Here is a 22,317-nt window from a genome sequence, read left to right on the forward strand (position 1 = left end):
AAAATGTAATGAATTATTTCAAAGAGATTACAAGCAGGCAATGACTGCTGCTTTCCATGTATAGTTTGTAATTTTAAAGTGTTTGAAGTAATACAGAGTTACAGAATATCTTCTTGTCACAGCATTCTGAGGGTCCATCTAATTTTGTTCTTCTTTCCTTTAAACCTTTTTTCACATCGAAGCAACGAGAGCAGAAGTGTGGTGGTTCAGCTGACAGCTGGAAGCAAATGGCTAGGTGGATCCAGCTCTGTCCCAGGGTAGTTCAGGTCCTAAGGGTCCTAGTTACTTAGCTTCGTTTTGCTTGTTTCCTCATCTGCTGCACAGAACAGCCATGAAGATGAAATGAGTTAATCTATGCAAAGTACTTAGAACAGTATCTGGCATATAGTAAGCACTATGTTAAGTGTTCACTGTTGTTTTTATAGTTATTTTGGGTGCTTAGCTAAGAACTTCCAGGTTCTTTTGAATTCAGTATATTAAAATTATTATTGAATTCAATATATTAAAGTTATTCTTTCTTATAATTTCTGCCAAGGTAATATGACCTTACATTGCTTTTAATTATAGGAGGTGTGTGTGTGTTTTTGTGTGTGTGTGTGTGTGTGTGTGTGTTTGTATGTATATGGACAGGTAGATAGTAATGTGTCTTTTTAAAAATCAGTAAACTAGAATATATGTCTCTGAGCAAAGCTTGTTGGAAGATTAAATGAGTTAATATATAACAAATTACTTAGAATAAATCCTGGTGCATATAAGAAGTGTACCATAAATGTTGGTTATTATTGTCATTATGATTAGGCAATTCAGTGGTGACTATCAGTTCTTTATTTGGTTCAATAATATTGGAAGTAATCTGCTTGAAATTCTGAGGGTTGGGCAAGTCAGTGAGCCTGAAATTGATTCTGTCTTCAAACCTTCAGGAATGTTTAGTGGTAGTCTAGAGTCTAAGTAGGCTTTTGAACATTGCATTTGAGGATCATTTTCTTATCTCCTCTGATAAGTCCATGGTTTATTAGAATTATCCTAATTTGATGAACTGCCATTTCTGGTTCTTGGATGTCTTCTTCATATCCATAAAAGTCATGGTTGCAATTGGATTCTCTGACCATTTTATTTTGCAGTGAAAACAGATAGCTGGCATTAAATCAGAAGATAAAATGTCAAGGTTCTGTGATCCTAACAGTGGTAGTAAAGGATGTACTTCCTCAGGAAAAAACTATTCAAGATGGTTTATCCTTCCTTTAAAGACCATTATAAATAGAATTCAAGTTCTTTCTTGTTATTTAGCTTTTGAAAATTAGTTTCGTATAAATTCTGTTGTTCTCCTGGCCCTCTCTTATCTATTGTTTTCTAACCCTTTAATATTTTATTCAATCCTTTTTTTCATATATCTGAGGCCGTACCAGGACTTTATTTACTTTTTGAAAAATTTTTAAATGTTTATTTACTTTTGAGAGAGAGACAGAGCATAAGCAGGGGAGGGGCAGAAAGAAAGGGAGACGCAGAATCCAAAGCAGGCTCCAGGCTTTGAGCTGTCAGCACAGAGCCCAATGTGGGACTCAAGCTTATAAGCGGTAAGATCATGACCTGAGCTGAAGTCAGATGCTTAACCAACTGAGCCACTCAGGTGCCCCGCTGTACCAGAACTTTAAAATACCTAATACCATGGACAAATTGAATAGAGATAGAATCTATAAAATAAAATATCCTTTCCCTGAAATGTTAATGTTGTATTTCTTCAAATCATTCTAGCAATAGAGCATAGTTTCCAGATTTAAATTTTGCATCTTTTTTCCAAGAGGCATAGACAGAGGGAAAGAAATGAGTCATGTTACATAATAGATCTTATAGAAGAAAATAAACTAAAGCATGATAGAATTTTCATTAACCGTACTGTGTCACTACTTTATACTTCTTGATATTTTGTTTCTTCTATTACTAATAATCGGCACTGCTGATTTGGCACTTAGAGGCATATTCTGCCACATCCCCATCCTCACCACTTTAGAGAGTCAAAATGATGTTAGCATTTTACTCTTTATACTTAGCACTTACCAAATTTACTCGACCTCAGACTCATTTTTTATGAGGAGCATTTCACAGGATTAGTGTTTCATAGAACACAATTTGGAAAATGCCTAGTTAAAAATTTTAACATAAAAAATAATGGCTGGCAGTTCCTTTAATAATATTGAGTTACTTTTTAAAAGTCTTTTCTAAGCCCTAAACATACACACACACACACACACACACACACACACACACACACACACCAGTGTTTAATGTAGGAAAACTTTCAAAATACAATAAACCAAATTACCTCTTGGAATTCATACCCCTTGTGACTCCTCTCTCATATTGAATCTAAGCTGTAAAAAGTGATGCTGGGCCAGTTCTGGGTCTCAGTCTTAAGAGAGCTTGTCAGCTTCCTCTTTGTGCTCTTTGGAGCCCTGAGTCCAACAAAAGAAGTCAGTCTATCCTGATGTAGGGAGACTTGTGATGAGGGAAAGACCTTGAGGCTCACTTGCTTTGCTTTCTGTTTTATCCCTCTAGTACCTAGATCAGAGCCTGCCAGAGAGTCTGTGTAGATTGAATATGTGAATAATAGGATGCCACTTGACTGTTCCCTCATGGCCTGCTCTAATCATACATTTCCTACTTGATGTGATATAACTACAGAGATGAAATGAAAATGATTTGTTTTGTTGGTGAGAAATTTTGGTAGTGGTGATATTTTTGTTGACTATTTTGGGAAATTAAGTTTTAAGTGGAAAATTAAACCAGTTATACTGGAGAAGAAACAGATTTTTTTTTCTTGCTATTATGGTAAAAGGTGCTTTTAGGCCTATATCCTTCTACAGTGGCATACTTTAGGAAAATGTGGATCTTCTTTTGGTATCTTGGTTATGTCTTAAGCCAATTTTTTAGTACTAAAAAATTACCATTTATCTATTACCATTTATATATTTCATATTTATATATTTCATATATATATTACATGTGCATGTATTTACCTTTTCAAACTTCTAATAATCTATATGTTAAGAATGTGGGGCACCTGGGCGGCTCAGTTGGTTGAGTGTCTTGACTCTTGACTGTTCAGTTCAGGTCATGCTCCTCAGGGTCGTGCGATCAAGCCCCATGTTGGGCTCTGTACTGAGCATGGAGCCTGTTTGAGATTCTCTGTCTCTTCCTATGCCCCTCTCCCCCACTCATGCTCTCTTTATTTCTGAAAAAGAAAAAGAGGGGCGCCTGGGTGGCGCAGTCGGTTAAGTGTCCGACTTCAGCCAGGTCACGATCTCGCGGTCCGTGAGTTCGAGCCCCGCGTCAGGCTCTGGGCTGATGGCTCAGAGCCTGGAGCCTGTTTCCGATTCTGTGTCTCCCTCTCTCTCTGCCCCTCCCCCGTTCATGCTGTGTCTCTCTCTGTCCCAAAAATAAATTAAAAACGTTGAAAAAAAAAATTTAAAAAAAAAGAAAAAGAAAAAAAAGGAAAGAATGATTGGGGTGCCTGGCTGGCTCAGTCAGAAGAACATGTGACTCTTGATCTTGGGGTTGTGAGCTTGAGCTCCACATTGGGTGTGGACTTTACTTAATTTAAAAAAAAAAAAAAGGAATGTGATTAAGTTTTTTTTTTTAATATAATTGCATTGTTTTATTTTATAGGTCTATTCAGAAGCTTGGTGAATTAAATATTGGAATGGATAGCCTTGGTAATGAGGTATCAGTGCTCAACCAGCAATGTAATGGGAGTAAAAGCAATGGATCTAATAATTCTTCTGTAACTAGTTTTGCTACACCTCCCCAAGACTCTAGTCAGAGATTAACACATGATGCTTCAAATATTCATACAAGCACCCCTCGTAATCCTGGATCAACAAATCACATACCTTTTCTTGAGGAGTCACCTTCTAGTGGAAACCAGATGTAAGTACTTTATAAAACCTGGAAATATTAACTTCCTGCTAATGAATGGAAACCTAAAAAGTTGAACTTCTCTTTGGAGCCGTACAAATAAAAGTTTTTGGAGCTCATGGGGCACCTGGTTAGCTCAGTCAGTTAAGTGCCCAACTCTTGGTTTCAGCTTAGGTCATGATCTCATGGTTGTCACCAACCATGTTGAACCCCTTGTTGGGCTTGACACTGATAGCACAGAGCCTGCTTGGTATCCCGCCCCCCCCCCCCCCGCCCCGCCCTCTGGCCTCCTCTCTCTCTCTCAATAGACAAATTTTTAAAAAGTTTTTAGAGCTCATTACCTACCAAATCTTTTTCTAATCCATCTTTATGTTTTTCTACGAACTTCTAAATTTCTTAGTAGTTTTTTTTCTCCTGTTTTTATTTTTGCTTTCTCATCACTACCAAGAAAATTCTATCTTTTAATACATTATTGTACTCAAAGATCTTACAGTTTTATCTTCTCCCTGGTTTTCTTTTTTCTTGCCATTGGTACCTTTCAACAAATAATATTTAGTTAACAGATGTTGAGAGCACAAGATGTTTTATAACATGTTGGGATGATTGCAGCAAGACACTCTTGGCTGTTCTGGCAGTTACAGCAATTGAAGGCATTTTGCATATTTATGTTTTCACTAATCAGGGAAGAGTTTTATCATGCTGTCATTAGTAAACAAGTGTTAATTTATGCAATGGGAGTAGTTAAGGAGCATTTCCTTCATCTATTCTTTTTTTTTTTAATCCCTCCTTAATCCCCTTCACCTATTTATTTCACCAGTCCCCCTACCCACCTCCCCTCTGGTAATCATCAGTTTGTTCTTTATACTTAAGAGTCTGTTTCTTGGTTTGTCTTTTTTTTCTTTTGCCCCCCCCCCCCGCCCCCCACTTTTTGCTCATTTGTTTTGTTTTTAAATTCCACATAGGAGTTTCTTCATCTATTCTCAACATTAAACACCTTTGAGAGTGGTTCATTTAAAAATGGATAACTTGCATTTGTCCTTTGGACGCTTATAGGAATTAGATTAGCTTTATAAATTTTGTCTCAAGAGTTCTAGTTTTATTATTATTTATTATTTATTAAATAAATATATATTTATTATTTATTTAGTATTTATTATTTATGTATTATTTACTATATAACTATAGACTGTATAGTCTATATTCATTATTAAATATAAATATTTAAATTTATTATCTATTTTATTATTTATTATAAATAAAAATTATTTATTTTTCTATTTTTATTATTTTATTTTGAAAAATTCTAGTTTTATATATAAAAGCATAAGTTCATCTAATATTTGCTTCCTTATTAGTTTCAACAGCTGTATTTTTGCACTCCCAAAACTAGAACTCAAAGTTTAAAATTGTGTTGTTGTTTTTTTAATTAAAGTAACCTACATTCATGATTTAAAAAGACAAGTAGCACGTGAAGGTAATCTTACCCGTCTTTATCTATGATTTCAATTTCTGGTAGGCTGCCGTTTTCAACCCAGTTAGCTGGGTTTTTTTGCTATATATTTCCACATTTCGAAATAACATAGTTCTGTTACTATTTTTATTATCCATTGACTTCCTGCTAATTAGATTTAGCTACCATACTCCTCACCCACAATACATTTACTTTGTCTACTCTTTCTTTCCAATATGTATCAATTTTTGTTTAAATCAATATTCAATGTTGATGGTCACGTAATGTGATACCTGACTTGTGTGATATAATATGATTATGTTTCCTTTTCATATAACTTCTTATTTTTCATGGAGACAGTAATTGCCTCATTTTTGGTGTGCCTTTGTGGGGCTAGAACTCATGAACCACAAGATCATGACCTGAGCTGAAGCTGATGCTTAACCAACTGAGCCACCCAGGCGCCCCTAGTCTCTGACTTTTATATAGTAGACTTTCTTAAACTATCTGGAAACCTTTGACTGTCTATAAAGAGTGCAGCATTAATGGAGAAAAAAAAAAAGCCAATTGGAAGGCTATGGACGTAGATGGAACATGGCAAAAAGTAATTAAGGAGAAACATTGTTTTATTGTAGGACTTGAAACTGTCAGTTTCTGTAGTCTTTTCTCTTGGACCAGAGAAAATTTTCCTAAAGAACAATCTAAGTTCCTGTCTGGGGTAGCATTTAAGCATAGCATCCAGGATTCTAGAACTTAGCAGGAGAAAACTACTTGACATCTCACTATAAAATTTATGGATTTTGACTCAATCTCCTTTCCAGAATGACTTCTCACTTCTCCTTAAAATGGTGCTTGGTGTCATTGAGCCCAGAACCTGTTAATAAATGGCTTCAGAGCGTAACTTTGGGGTCAGTGCAGGTCGTTTGCCAAAAAAAATTTGGAAATTGAAAGGATAAATTAATTCAGTTTATGTTTTGATATTCAGAGTAAACTTTATTTGAATTTCTATTCATACAGCTCATCAGAACATTCGGTCATTAAACCACCTCTTGGAGATTCTTCAGGGAATCTATCAAGGTCAAGAGGGGAAGAGGTAATACTTTGGGGAAGGAGGTTTCATCATTATTTTTATATATACTTGCAAATTTTGCTAAGGAATTCTCAATTCATAGAACTAATTTTAGAAATAATCATTATTATTAATGCTGTTATTTGTCTCAAGGTAATTGAACATTCACTGGGCTAAGTGAAGAGGTTGCCTCAGAAAATACTTGCAAGTATTCATTTTAATGGTCCAGTAGCAATCTGGGCTCCTGAGTTGGGCCTGTGCACTATTCTCTGAACCTTGTGGTTAATTTCTTTAGATATTATTGGTTTTTCCTATGGGCTTATCTTCAATGCAGCTATTTTTTTGCTTTGGAACCAGATATCCTTACCTAATTACTATATAACTTCATTCTATCTTATTTCTTAGTTCAAATTTTAACCCCATAAACACAGCCATTATTCCAGATGCTTATGGGCCAGATAACATAAATGAATAAAGTTGGCTATGGTTGTGATAAGCAGCACATAAGAATATTTTTCACTTGCACAAAGAAATCTGCTTATCTAGTATTTCTAGTTCTTTTCATTTTCAAGAAATTGTAGGAATGTAGATTTTTATTTGAAATATATTTTAAAAATAGCAACAGGTTTTTTAAAAATTTAAACCCTGCAGGGGCGCCTGGGTGGCGCAGTCGGTTAAGCGTCCGACTTCAGCCAGGTCACGATCTCGCGGTCCGTGAGTTCGAGCCCCGCGTCAGGCTCTGGGCTGATGGCTCGGAGCCTGGAGCCTGTTTCCGATTCTGTGTCTCCCTCTCTCTCTGCCCCTCCCCCGTTCATGCTCTGTCTCTCTCTGTCCCAAAAAAATAAATAAAAAAAAAAAAAAAAAAAAAAAAAATTTAAACCCTGCAGATGAGCACATAGAGTTAATTGGTGGCTCTGCTACATCTATTCTAAAGCAACCCTTTGTAATTATTATTTGTGTGCTATAGGCCATTTAATCAGTTAGTCATTCTTCTCCCTTTTTCTCTTATCTACCAATGCTATTTGTTTGACGATCACATTTCCTATATGTGGATCAATGGGAAATATAGCATTTCTAGTCAAATAAATTCACATGAGTAATTTAAAACAATTTTTAAAAATGCTTATACACTTTTGGGGCACCTGGGTAGTTCAGTTGTTTAAGGGTCCGACTTCGGCTCAGGTCATGATCTCGCAGTTCGCGATTTGCAGGTTGAGCCCCGTGTTGGGCTCTGTGCTGACAGCTCCGAGCCTGGAACCTACTTTGGATTCTGTGTCTCCCTCTCTCTGCGCCTGTCCCACTTACACTCTGTCTCTCTCTGTCTCTCAAAAATAAATGTTAAAAAAAAAAAACAACTTTAAATGTTTATTCACTTTTGAGAGAGAGAGGGAGGTAGAGAGAGAGAAAGAGAGAATATGAGCAGGGGAGGGGCAGAGAGAGAGGGAGACATAGAATCTGAAGCATGTTCTAGGCTCTGAGCTGTAAGCATATCTGAGTTAAAGTAAGATGCTTACGCGACTGAGCCACCCAGGTGCCCCTCAAATGAATAATTTAAGAAATGAATTCAGTTACATAAGGCAGACATAGTATGATCTATCAAGTTTTTCCCCTGTTCCCCCATGAGGATGTATTACATGAAGACATAAAAATTTGTGTAGGAAGAGGCATGATCTCTTCACTGACTGTGGGTCCTAGAGCTGTAAGGTTACAACCATAGCGGAAGACATTTGCCTTTGTATGTGTACTTGACATCTGTACTTCCCAAAGACAGGATTTGGTGACGTGTGTTGACCACACCTAGTCTAGAGGTCCCTGTTCCAGGTCCAGTCCTTGTAGTCAGGGTAGCAGGGTAGTTTCAAACTATACTAATAGCAGGAGTCACAAAAGCTTTTATATAGCCACCCAGGCTTCAACCTACCTTCCTCAGAAGAGGACAGAGTTTGACAGTTTAAAATAAAAATGAGGTTCAAATTAAATGTTCTGATTAAAATCCTTTTCACAATTTTGAAAGAGTATTTTATAATTTCAATTTGAAATATTAAAGTATTCATTGCTAGAGATTGTGAAACTATCTCCCAACCCCCAAGTGGATTGAATAATAGTCTTTTATACTTCCTACTTTTAGAAGCACAAATGATATTCTGTTAACTTTGTGAGAATTATATATGTGGGCTATTTTTTTTCTTGATAGTTAAAGGTAACTATATGGGACTGCATAGTCTTATATTTTGTCATAGTAAGCAAAGAAAAACTTGAATGTCTATGTGCTCTCTGAATTTAGCAATGGGCAGCAAAAAATAGGAAAATTTGGCTTAATTTGAATTTGCCATTTAAAAGAATATGTGATTGTAGGTAGTGATTTATTTATGTGTGATTTATTTATATGTGATTTATTTATCACATAAAGTGATAAGTAATACAGTTCAGATGAATTTAAAATGGACTAAAGAGGAATTCTTTTAAATTCGCTTTTTTCATAGAATGACTTTCATATTTATTCTTTCCATAGGATGACAAATCAAAAAAACAATTTGTTTGTATTAACACCCTAGAAGACACACAAGCTGTTAGAGCAGTGGCTTTTCATCCAGGTGGTGGTTTATATGCTGTAGGTTCAAATTCAAAAACTCTGAGAGTATGTGCCTATCCAGAAGTAATCGATCCAAGGTAAGTAAGGATAGATGGTTTGTACCGTCAATCCTTAGTTTTTAATTTAGCTATATTAGTTCTTTTTTCAGAATTGCCATTCAGTAGTGTTTAATTTTCATTTCTCTTTATTAAACATTAAAATTTTTATTTCAATGCTTAGGAAATACACATCAGAATTGTCAATTAATTTTATAAGTTTTTGTCATAAAATGTTTTTATTGGGCCATGAATTCAATGTGCAACTGAAAAGAAAATCTTTTGATCTGATCTGTTTTCTAGATCAATATTAAGTACCTTCTAGGTATTGGCAATTTATCAGTCTTTTTATGTTTTTAATTACGAAACTTTTCAAGCACACACAAAATTAGATGTCAGTACAGTGCAGTGCAGTAATTGTTGAGATTTTTGTCATATTTGCTTTATCCTTTTTGTTAAAATAGTTTAAGGTAAATCCTGGATATGTCATTTCACCCTTTAGGATGAATCTCCAGTTCTTACAGACTTGATGTTATCATCATACCTAATGAAATTTTTAGTATCTTCGTGTTAGTCTGTGTTTTATTTTTTTTTAATTTATTTTATTTTTTTATTTTTTAAAATTTACATCCAAATTAGTTAGCATATAGTGCAACAATGATTTCAGGAGTAGAGTCCTTAGTGCCCCTTACCTATTTAGCCCATCCCCCCTCCCACAACCCCTCCAGTAACCCTCAGTTTGTTCTCCATATTTATGAGTCTCTTCTGTTTTGTCCCCCTCCCTGTTTTTATATTATTTTTGTTTCTCTTCCCTTATGTTCATCTATTTTGTCTCATAAAGTCCTCATATGAGTGAAGTCATATGATTTTTGTTTTTCTTTGACCGAATATTAGTCTGTGTTTTAAAATGCAGGTAAGATCTATTACTCCACTAAACCAATGTTTGACTCCCATTCAAGGCCAAATTTATGAGCATGACATTCAGGACCTTCCATAACCGTGCCTGCAACTCCTCACCTACCATGTCCATCCCACTCAGTCTGCAGCTGGCACTTGCCATACTATATTTTATCTTCACTGGAGTGATTCTGCTGTCATCTTTTTCTGTAAAAATTCTCCCTGTCCTTTAAGGCCTTGTACTTTTGTACTGGACCAGAACACTTACACTTACCTTACTGTTTGTGAGTAGTCATGACAATATCGACCCTTGCAAGATTTTTTTTTTTTGAGAGAGAGCGGGAGAGAGAGTGTACATGCTCATGGGCTCACGGGGGAGGAGCAGAGGGAGAGGGAGAAAGAGAATCTCATGTAGGCTCCATGCTCAGAGCAGAGCAAGATTATGACCTGAGCCAAAATCAAGAGTCTGATGCTTAACCAACTGAGCCACCCAGGCACCCCAACCTTGGTAAGATTTTAAACTCTAGAAAGAACTCTCGCCTCCTTTCTCTTTGATTCATCCCTTGCATTCCCTCAGCCCCAGCCAATTGCTCATATTATATGTTTAATATAATATTAATATATGTTTTTTGAATTTGGAAGCTTTAGTAGCTCTTTTTTTTCATTCCTCTGTGTTTCTGAGTTAAAATCTATGAAAAATATGTGAAATGGAGATATTTTTAAATGTTTATTTTTGTGAGAGAGAGAGAGACAGGGCGTGAGTAGGGGAGGGGCATAGAGAAAGGGAGACAGAATACAAAGCAGGCTCCAGGCTCTAGGCTCTGAGCTGTCAGCACAGAGCTAGACGTGGGGCTCAAACTCGAACTGTGAGGTCATGACGTGAGTTGAAGTCGGACACTTAACTGAGCCACCCAGATGCCCCAAGTGAAATGAAGAATTTTTAAAAAATAATCTTGTTCCTTATGTGGTCTGAAACAGAGTTAGGTTAGTCTAATAATAGTTTATAATTTTACTTTTCAATTTTAAATATACTTTAAATTCAGAGCGCCTGGGTGGCTGAGTCGGTTGGGTGTCTGACTTCAGCTTAGGTCATGATCTCGCGGTTTGAGTTCGAGCCCTGCATCGGGCTCTGTGCTGACGGCTTAGAACCTGGAGCCTGCTTCGGATTCTGTGTCTCCCTCTTTCTCTGTCCCTCTCATGTTCATGCTCTGTCTCTCTCTGCCTCTCAATAATAAATAAAACGTTAAAATAAATAAATAAATAAATAAATACACTTTAAATTCATTTCTTTTGCTTTGAGATTTTGAAGATTGTTATTGACATGTTGTCTGATACACTTTTTTGCTCCCTCCCTCAAGACAATCATAACATAGAATTTCATTAACTTTGGCAAGCAAAAAATTGAAATGTCTTTCTGTAATGTTTCTGTTTAGTGCACATGACATCCCTAAGCAGCCAGTGGTACGTTTTAAAAGGAATAAACATCATAAAGGATCCATTTACTGTGTGGCCTGGAGTCCTTGTGGACAGTTATTAGCAACAGGATCAAATGACAAATATGTTAAAGTGCTGCCCTTCAATGCAGAGACTTGTAATGCAACAGGTAGGTCCCAAGTATGTAAGCAGTAGTGTTCTTAATGTTTCTTAATGTATTCTTAATGTTTTCCTTATGTTCTTTGATATATCTGTTTTATTTTCAATAAAATCTAAGAATATAGCCTTTAGAGTTTTCTTGTAATTGCTTAGTTGCATTCATAAGGCATTATTCTTTTTTAGTAAGTTCTTAATCAGTGTTGTCTAATTCTTAGAAAATTATTGTTATTCAGAAAGATAACTTTTGGGGTGCCTGGGTGGCTTAGTCAGTTAAGCTTCCAATTCTTGATTTTGACTTGTGTCATGATCTCATGGTTTGTGAGTTCGAGCCTCACATCAGGCTCTGTGCTGACAGTGAGGAAACTGGGATTCTCTGTCTCCCTCTTTCCCTGCCCCTCCCCCACAGACACACGCTCACTTTCTCTCAAAAATAGACATTTAAAAAAAAAAAGGAAAGATAACTTTTAAATAACTACCAGCAGTGCATTAATGAATATGTTACAGAGAGTACCTGTCTTCTCTTTCTTTTTCTTTGGCATAAAAGAGAGGATAACTCTCTAGCTGTTTTAAGGATGATGATAACTGAATCAGTATTTTGATTTCTTGAAGTTTTTTGCTCTTTAAGTAAAATGAAATTGATAATAGTATTATCCCTACGTGAAAATATAAACCACTCCTCTCTACCATTATTCTTGCTTAGTTTTGAGACAGTTTAGCAATACCAAATTATCACAGTAAGTTGAGCAGCATCTTTTTTTTTAATTCTTATTGTTGTTTCAGGACCGGATCTGGAATTTAGTATGCATGATGGGACAATTAGAGACTTGGCATTTATGGAAGGCCCAGAAAGTGGTGGAGCTATTTTAATAAGTGCTGGAGCAGGGGATTGTAACATTTATACAACTGATTGTCAAAGAGGACAGGGCCTGCATGCTCTGAGTGGACATACCGGTATGTGATAGTTTCAGATGCTACTTTTCTTTTTGTTCAACCTGTGCTTTTTCCCTCTCTGCATTTTCATTAATGGGGTATATTTTATCAAAAGTGACTTCTTCAAGACAGGAAATTTTTATTTTAAAAGTTTTAATTGGGAACTTTAGATAACAACACAGTAACAATAGGTAACATTTCCCTGTGCGCTAAATCCCTTGCTTATACACATAATTTAATCCTTACAATAATCTTATATGGCAGGAAGTTGTATCTTCATCTTATATATGAAATAAACAAAATTTGAAAAGGCAAAATGACTTGACCAGTATCTTGCAGCTGAATATGGCAGAATTGAGATAAGACCTCAGGTCTGCCTCTTGCAAAGCCAGTGTTCTAACACCATGATCCTGTGCTTTGCCATAATTTGCCATAATTTCAAATGATAATATTTTTTTCAGTACTAATTATGGTATCCTGAAATGGTCAGTAACAAGATTGTTTAGTATGATTTTGATGTGCAGTTTACTGAATTTTAGTGTTTTGAACATTGCCAGTATATTTGATATATATGGAAAGTCTCTACTACCCAGTGTATTTGATTAACCAGACCATCGCATGTCTAATAATGAGTACCTAGCTTTGAATGTGTTTAAGAAAAGTACTGTTCACCATAATAACTGAGTATATGATCTTTTATAGGGCATATTTTAGCACTTTATACCTGGAGTGGCTGGATGATTGCATCTGGTTCCCAAGATAAGACTGTTAGGTTTTGGGATCTTCGAGTACCAAGCTGCGTTCGTGTTGTTGGCACAACATTCCATGGAACTGGTAGGTTTTTCAGGAATTTAAATGAATTTATATGACAAAGAAACTTTGTAAAATGCGCTTGTCTAGTTCCTCTCCCCTGCAACACATCTGTTAAAAAAAATAGGAATAAATAGTAAAACAAATAGTTGGTATTTTACAGATTACCTTAAATTCTCTCAAAATACTTTCATCTTACTTTCTTTGTAAAAATAACATTCAGCTTAGGAAACTGAGGCCCAGAGACATTAAGTGTCATGCGGCAATTATTCTGTCAGCAGGGCTCTTTTAGAACTCAGACCTTTAAAAAACATGTTTTAAAATACACACGGCAGAAATTGAAATTGAACAAGATCATTTTCTTCTCACTCCCATTCCTTGGTATCTTTCCCTAAGGAACCAATTTCTTATTTATTCTTCTATAAATATTCTTTAAGTGTATAACGAAGAAATTTGTATATGTCATAACCTCCTGTCTTCTTTAAACATATGTCTAAAGAATGCACACAGAAATGGTAGCATATAATACATGACTTACTTTTTGAACTTAACAATATACCTTGGATCGTTCCATGTAAACCGAGGGTATTGCTCTTTGTGTTATGTCACCTTTTTAATTTTTTTTAATGTTTATTTATTTTTGAGAGAGGGAGAGAAAGAGACAGGGTGTGAGCTGAGGAGGGGCAGAGGGAGAGGGAGACACAGAATCCAAAGCAGGCTCCAGACTCTGAGCTGTCAGCACAGAGCCTGACACAGGGCTTGAACCCACGAATGGTGAGATCCTGATCTGAGCCGAGGTTGGATGCGTAACCAACTGAGCCACCCAGGCACCCCATGTTATATCACCTTTTAAGAGAAGCACAATATCCTGCAATTGTTTTTATTTTAGAGTCCCTTTTCTGCTTTGTAGTTTTTATGGCACTGTTCAAAATGAAAAGGACTACTTTTCATTCTTAATTTTTGGTGGTGTTTTTGTTTTGTTATTTTAGTGCTTTATCAATTCTCTTGGCTTTCATGGAACTTTTTTTTCCCCAGGAATATTTTACTTACTGTTTTAATAAACTTTCATTTATGACTAGAGGTGGCATAAAATTACCAGCCAGCTATCAATAAACAGCTCACTAGGGACTGGCATTGACACAGCGAATATTGCTAGGTGTTTCACTTGAGGTTCACTCAGTGCTTTAGGTTTTTGGTTTTTGTTTTTTTAAGGTTTTATTTTAATTCCAGGTAGTTAACATGCAGTGTTACATTAGTTTCAGGTGTATATTATGGTGATTCAACTATACTGTATATCACCTGGTACTCATCAAAAGGGCATTCCTTAATATCTCCATCATCTATTTAACCCATCCTCCCAACCACCTCCCCTCTGGTAACCATCAGTTCTCCATAGTTAAGAGTGTGTTTCTTAGTTTGTCTCTTTTTGTCCCCCTATGTTCATCCGTTTTGTTTCTTAAATTCCACATATCAGTGAAATCTTACGGTGTCTTTCTCTGACTGACTTATTTCACTTAGCATTATAGCCTCTAGCTCCATCCATGTTATTGCAGATGTCAAATTTTCGTTTTTTTTTTTAATGTTTATTTTTGAGAGAGAGAAAGACAGAACTTGAGCAGGGGAGGGACAGAGAGAGAGGGAGACAGAATCTGAAGCAGGCTCCAGAATCTGAGCTGTCAGCACAGAACCCAACGCAGGGCTCAAACCTACAAACTGCAATATCATGACCTGAGCTGAAGTTGGGTGCTTAACCGACTGAGCCGCCTTGGTGCCCCAAAATTTCATTGTTTTTTATGGCTGAGTATTATTTCATTGTGTATATATATACTGCATCTTCTTTATCCATTCATCAGTTGATGGACACTAGGGCTGCTTCCATAATTTGGTTATTGTAAATAATGCTGCTGTAAACATAGGGGTGCATGTGTCCCTTTGTATTAGTATTTTTGTATTCTTTGAGTAAATACCCAGTAGTGTGATTGCTGGATCATAGGGTAGTTTTATGTCTAACTTTTTGAGGAACCTCCGTACTGTTTTCCAGAGTGGCTATACCAGTTTGCATTCCCACTAACAGTACACAAGACTTCCTTTCTTCTTCACATCCTTACCAACACCTGTTGCTTCTTGTGTTTTTTATTTTAGCCATTCTGACAGGTGTGAGTTGATATCTCATTGTAGTTTTGATTTATATTTTCCTGATGGTAAGTGATGATGAACATCTTTTCGTGTGTTTGTTGCCATCTGTAGGACGTATTTGGAGAAATGTGTATTCATATTTCTGCCCATTTTTAATTGGATTTTTTTTTGGTGTTGTGTGGTGTAAGTTCTTTATATATTTTGGTTACTAACCCTTTATCAGATATGTCATTTGCAGATATCTTCCTCCATTCTGTAGGTTGCCTTTTACTTTTGATGATTATGTCCTTCAGTATGCAGATGCTTTTTATTTTGATGAAGTCCCAATAGTTTATTTTTGCTTTTGTTTCTTTTACCTTACTTAGTAGACATGTCTAGAAAAAAGTTGCTTTGGCCAGTGTCAAAGAAGTTACTGCCTGTGTTCTCTTCTAGGATTTTTTAAAAAAATGTTTGTTTATTTTTGAGAGACAGCATGAACAGGGGAGGGGCAGAGAGAGTGGAAGACAGAGGATTTGAAGCAGGTTCTGTGCTGAGAATGGAGAGCCAAATGTGGGGCTCAAACTCATGAACTGTGAGATCATGACCTGAGCCGAAGTTGGACACTTAACCGACTGAGCCACCCAGGCGCCCCTCTCTTCTATGATTTTTATGGTTTCAGGTCTCACATTTTGGGCTTTAATGCATTTTGAATTGCTTTTTGTATATGGTGTAAGAAACTGGTCCAGATTCTTTCTTTTGTGTTTTGCTATTTAGTTTTCCCAACACCACTTGTTGAAAAGACTGTCTTTTTCCCATTGGATATTCTTTCCTGCTTTTGAAGATTAATTGACCATATAGTTGTCAACCCATTTCTGGGTTTTCTGTTCTGTTCTGTAGATTTTTGTGCCAGTACTGTAGTTTTGATTACCAATGCTTGGTAATAAAACTGAAGTCTGGAATTGTGTTGCCTCCAGTTTTGCTTTTCTTTTCCAAGATTGCTTTGGCTATTCAGGGTCTTTTGTGGTTCCATACAAATTTTGGAATTGTTTATTTTAGTTCTGTGAAAAATGCTGTTGGTATTTTGATAGGGATTGCATTAAATGTGTATATTGCTTTGGGTAGTATAGACATTTTTAACAATATTTATTCTTCCAGTCCATGAGCATGGAATATCTTTCCATTTCTTTGTGTCATCTTCAATTTCTTTCATCATGTTCCACAGTTTTCAGAGTACAGGTCTTTTACCTCTTTGTTAGGTTTATTCCTAGGTATCTCATTATTTTGGGTGCATTTGTTAAGATTGTTTTTTTTAAACTTCTCTTTCTGTTGCTTTATTATTTGTGTACAGAAATGCAACAGATTTCTGTACATTGATTTTTGTATCCTGTGAGTTTACTAAATTTGTTTATTAGGTTCTAGCAGGATTTTGGTGGAGTCTTTCAGATTTTTTTATATATAGTATCATGTTATCTGCAAGTAGTGAAAGTTTTACTTCTTCTTTACCAGTTTGGATGCCTTTTATTTCTCTTTTGCTGTTTGATTGCTGTGGGTCGGACTGCCAGCATTATGTTGAATAAAAATGGTAAGAGTAGACACCCTTGTCTTATTCCTGACCGTAGGGTAAAAGATCTCAGTTTTTTCCCATTAAGGATGATGCTATCTATAGATTTAAAAAATATTTTTTTGGCGTTTATTCATTTTTGAGAGACAGAGACAGCATGAGCGGGGGCAGGAAGAGAGGGAGACAGAATCCAAAGCAGGCTCCAGACTCTGAGCTTTCAGCACAGGCCCAATGTGGGGCTCGAACCCACAAACCATGAGATCATGACCTGAGCTGAAATTGGACACTTAGCCAACTGAGCCAACCAGGTGCCCCAATTACTAATTTAGTATCTTTGCTGGTTATCAGTCTGTTTAAATTTTCTATTTCTTCCTATTTCAGTTTTGACAATTTATATGTTTCTAGGAATTTATCCACTTCTTCCAGGTTGCCAATTTTTTGGTATATAATTTTTCATAATATTCTCTTATAATTACTTGTATTTCTGTAGTGTTGGTTATTATTTCTCCTCTCTCATTTGTGATTTTATTTATTTAGGTCCTTTATCTTTTTTTTCTTCATAATTCTGGCTAGAGGTTTATCAATTTTATTGATTTCTTTCCCCCAAAGAACCAGTTCCTAGTTTCATTGATTTGTTCTATTGTTTTTTTAGTTTTTACATGGACCTTTTTCTATACTTTGATTCCAACCAGATATGATTTGTTCTAGCAAGCTTGATTCTGGAATACACACACATGTGTATTTTTATATATGAATATGTGATCACTGATTTGTTAAACTTTAGTTTGCACTGTCACCAAAGTTAATGTGTAACATGGTTTAAAGAACCAAACAGTTCAATAAGGTTTGATTAAGAAAAATATCAGTACCCTGAGAATTGTCCCCTGTCCTTCAGCCATTGCCTCGTTTCCCATTTCTCCAAGGAAACCTTTTCTTTCATGTTTATTTATTTTTGAAAGAGAGAGAGTGCGCACGTGTGCATGTGTCACATGCACAAGTGGGGGAGAGGCAGAGGGAGAGAGAATCCCAAGCAGTCTCTGAACTGTCAACGCAGAGCCTGACACAGGGCTCCATCTCATGAACCTCATGAGATCATGACCTGAGCCAAAATCAAAAGTCGGATGCTTATCTGAGTGAGCCACCTAGGATTCCCTCCAAGGCAACCATTTTAAACTTTTGTAGTAGTTGTATTTTCATAGTTTCCATATTTCTAAATAACATACCCATAATCATAGATTTTTAGGATTGTTTATTCCCTTAACACCATAAAAGATGAATGTTTAACTTTTCATGTCCCTTTCTGATTCGTGTTGTTCCTCATCCACTCACATACTTTCTGTCTCCTATCTTTTCAATATAGCTGTACCATTTTTGGTTAGATCAGTATTCATTCTTTACATTGTTTTAACCACTCTGAGCACTTACTGTGCTATCCATATCTTTTTTTTTTTTTTCCTTTTCTTTCATATCTTTTGTTTTTCTTGGTGTTAATAATTGTATTTTTTGGTTTTCTTTGCTTAGTTTCTATACATTTATCTCACTGACTTATCTCCAAACTCTCCCCTAGTTGTCTAAATTATTTCACCCCCTTTTCTCTCCTTTTCAGAGACTTCAACATTTTGGTCATCTCCTCTCTCTTGCAACATTATCTCCTCTACTGGATCTGCCCTTCTTTCTTGTCTACCATAGACCTACAAAAATGTTATAGAATTGGCAATGCCCCAAAGTTCCTCTGTTGACCTCCTTATCCCCCTCCCAATTTTTTGCTCTTTCTACCCAGATGTCTCAGAAGTCTTGCTTACATATATTGTTTCCATTACCTCACCCTTAGTCTTCCACCTATTCCAGTCTGTCTCTTGCTTCCTCCACTCCAGCAAGATCTACATTTTTCAAGGTCACCAACAATTTCATTTTGTCAAATCACCTTTTCTTTTTTTAAGTTTATTTTTGAGAGAGAGAAAGAGAGAGAGAATGAACCAGCGGGGGAGCAGTAGAGAGAGAGGGAGACAAAGGATCCAAAGCAGGCTCTGTGCTGAGAGCAGAGAGCCCAATATGGAGCTCGAACTCAAGAGCCATGAGATCGTGACCTGAGCCACAGTCTGACGCTTAACTGACTGACCCACCCAGATACCCCTGTCGCATCACCTTTAAATCCTTATTTTACTTCAGTTCTTGGTGACTTGCAGCAGTTAACCTCTTTCTCTTTTCTTTTTGGGCTTTTTATTCTCCTTTTACATTTCTGTATAACTGTTCCTTTGTGATTCTTTCTTATCTGCCTAGTCTCTAAATTTGACATTCCCTAGGACTAGGACTTTTGTCTCCTTCCTTTCTCTACTTGACTACATCTGTTCCTCCAGCTTTAAGTGTAATTCATATGTTGACAGACCTAAAATTTTTGTCTCTAGCCCAAACTTTTTCTGCATGGCTGGCTCATATTTCTAACCTCCTTTTGGATATCTTCTAGGATATGTCAAACTTAACGTGTCTTAAACCAAACTATTGAATCAATGACCTCTCTCCTTAAACAAAACTGCCCCACACCTCCTCACCTAAGTGGTACTACCACCCATTGTCCATGCCAGAAGGAGTCTCCCCAGATCCCTCTTTCTCTCCTTCCCTCCAGTAATCAATCCATTACCAAATTGTTGTTTTAGCCTCCAAAGTTTATCTTAAATCCATCTACTGCTTTCCATTTTTATTGGCACCACTCTAGGATAAACCACCACCATCTCTCAACTTAACCACTGCAAGAGCTTCCTTAGTCTGCACTTACACTTTTGCCACCTCCAGCCCACGGTCCACACAACAGCCAGAGCACATCAGATGCTGCTTACAGCACTTCAGTGCTTTCTGATTGCTCCTAGGTTAATGTGCAGACTCTTTACCATGCCCCCAAGACCCTGCTTGATCTGGCATTGTGTATTCCTCTAGTCTTAACTCAGATCACTTGTTTTTCCTTTCATTTCCTGGAATGTACCAAACTTCCCACCTCTAGTGAGTTCACATGGCTGTTTCCTTGACGTGAAATGTTCTTCCATTGTCTTCTCTTGGTTAGGTCCTTCTAATCTTTACGTCTTAGCTCCAGTAGCACCTTGCCAGAGAGGCCTTCTTTGAACTAATTGGGACCTCACCATTATTTTCTATCACTGAACTCCATTTGTTGACTTCATAGCTCTTATCACTATTTAAAATTATATATTTGTGGGGCGCTAGGGTTGCTCAGTCGGTTAAGTGTCCGACTTCAGCTCAGCTCATAACCTCGTGGTCCGTGAGTTTAAGCCCTGTGTCGGGCTCTGTGTTGACAGCCCAGAGCCTGGAGCCTAACAGACTTTCCTGGATTTCTGTTGGCATCATCAACTTTGCATGTATAAAACTAAAGTCATGGGGCGCCTGGGTGGCTCATTCGGTTAAGCAGCTGACTTCGGCTCAGGTCATGATCTCATGGTCTGTGAGTTCGAGCCCCGCATCGGGCTCTGTGCTGACAGCTCAGAGCCCGGAGCCCGTTTCAGATTCTGTGTCTCCCTCTCTCTCTGACCCTCCCCTGTTCATGCTCTGTCTCTCTCTGTCTCAAAAATAAATAAACGTTAAAAAAAAAAAAATTAAAAAAAAAAAGCTAAAGTCATTATATTTCCCCTGCAAATCAGTTCTTCTTCTCATTTTTTCCCTTTTTTTTTTGGATAATGGTTCTCTTATTTCCTCATGCAACTAGATTTGAAATCTAGGACTCATTTTTTTTTTCTTTTTTTGCCCCATTGAGGACAAGACTGTTGATTCTTCATTCAATTTTTTTTGGTAAAATGTGTCCGTCTTCATTTAGGCTCTTATTCTCTTGTTATTCTATTAGTTGTCTTGTCTTCTAGAGGTTACCCTTTTAGACTTCAAAGTCTATTTGAATTTGAAACACATTTTCACATAGATTAATCTTTTCAAAGTACTGGTTAGACTATATAATTCTCTTGCTGGGAAATTTGCAGTTATGTTTCACTGTGTATAAGAACAAGTTCAAACTCTGCAGTTTGACACTGCAGATGCCTAAAAGTCTGCCCCTAACCTGCCTTTTTTTTTTTTTTTTTTTTCATGTTTGTTTATTTTGAGAGAGAGAGACATAGCATAGAGCACAGCAGGAGAGGGGCACAGAGATAGGGAGAGAGAAAATCCCAAGCAGGCTCCACACTGTTAGTGCAGATCCAGATGTGGGGCTTGATCTCATGAATCGTGAGATCATGACCTGAGCTGAAATCAAGAGCCGGACACTTAACGGAGCCATGCAGGCACCCCTTGACCCTAATCTGCCTTTTATGGCTCAACTACAAACTACCTTTTATGTTAACTTGTTGAACCAAGTGACTCCAGCAAACTAAGCCACCTGTCCTTAAACATTTTTATACTTTTCCTCTAAATGTTATTTCATGTAATTCTGTTTCATGTAATAGCCCTCATCTTTTCTCTATCAAAATCTTAGGCAAAGATTATTTTTACATATGTGTATAATAAATACAGTTTCTCTCTTTTTTATACTATTTACTGTTCTTTAAAGTCTAACTTATGTCCCTTTTTTCTGTGAAGTATTCCCAAGCCACTTCAGCCTAGAGCAGTGTTCTTCAACCTTATTTTCATTATTGCCCCCTGTGAGGAGAAAAACTAAATTAAACTTTTTCCTAACAAGAGAAATTAAATACTAAGGAGTAAGATTTTGTTGGGTGGGGTTAAGCTTCGGGGGGTGGGGGTGCTAACAAACTTTTTTTAATGTTTAAGAGTTTTTCTATCCCCTGGAAACCATTTTGCACTCCCTTGGGGGCATTATTACCCCCCCATTGAAAATGCCTAATCTGGATTTAGGGATGCAGCCTGTGAACTCAGCACTTACTTTCATCCAGTTCCTGCTGGCAGTTATTCTTATGTTGCTTAGACACATTTCCTCTACTGTGTCCTAAAACATATTTTGTTACTTAATTTCTTATTCCCTTAACTAGACTCTGAGCTGGTTATGAGTATTTCTGGACACTTACCCAGCAGTGATAGCACTACCTTAGGAATAGTGGCTCATCTATTGTACTATTGTGTTATAGGTAATGGTGTCCCAGGGGGTTCTCCCAGATGATTAAAAAAAAAAACAACAGACTTTCTTGTTTCTCATAGAATCTTGCTTACACTTTGTCTCTAAAAAGGATGAAAGTGTTTATTGGTTGAATGTTTTTTTTTTAATGTTTATTTTTGAGAGAGAGAATGAGAGTGTATGCATGCATGGGGGGGTTGTGCAGAGAGAGAGAGGGAGACAGATGATCTGAAGTGGGCTCCTTGCTGTTAGCACAGAGCCCTCTGCAGGGCTCGAACTCATGAATGGCAAGATCATGA

General features: G+C 36.8%; 1 protein-coding gene across 7 annotated transcripts in view; it reads left to right on the forward strand.

Moving 5' to 3' along the window:
- WDR47 (WD repeat domain 47) overlaps window positions 1–22,317 on the forward strand; it is a 69,618-nt gene that overhangs the window by 42,011 nt on the left and 5,290 nt on the right. For all 7 annotated transcript variants that reach the window (XM_053891579.1, XM_053891574.1, XM_053891582.1 and 4 more), the window contains 6 exons: window positions 3,664–3,924; window positions 6,380–6,455; window positions 8,941–9,098; window positions 11,387–11,556; window positions 12,327–12,497; window positions 13,179–13,310. In XM_053891579.1, coding sequence (XP_053747554.1) covers window positions 3,664–3,924; window positions 6,380–6,455; window positions 8,941–9,098; window positions 11,387–11,556; window positions 12,327–12,497; window positions 13,179–13,310 — 968 coding nt within the window. The remainder of the gene's footprint in view (window positions 1–3,663; window positions 3,925–6,379; window positions 6,456–8,940; window positions 9,099–11,386; window positions 11,557–12,326; window positions 12,498–13,178; window positions 13,311–22,317) is intronic.

The sequence above is a fragment of the Panthera pardus genome, unplaced genomic scaffold (assembly GCF_024362965.1).
Source record: "Panthera pardus isolate Hobbes unplaced genomic scaffold, ASM2436296v1 HiC_scaffold_11, whole genome shotgun sequence".
In the NCBI taxonomy this organism is placed as follows: Eukaryota; Metazoa; Chordata; class Mammalia; order Carnivora; family Felidae; genus Panthera; species Panthera pardus.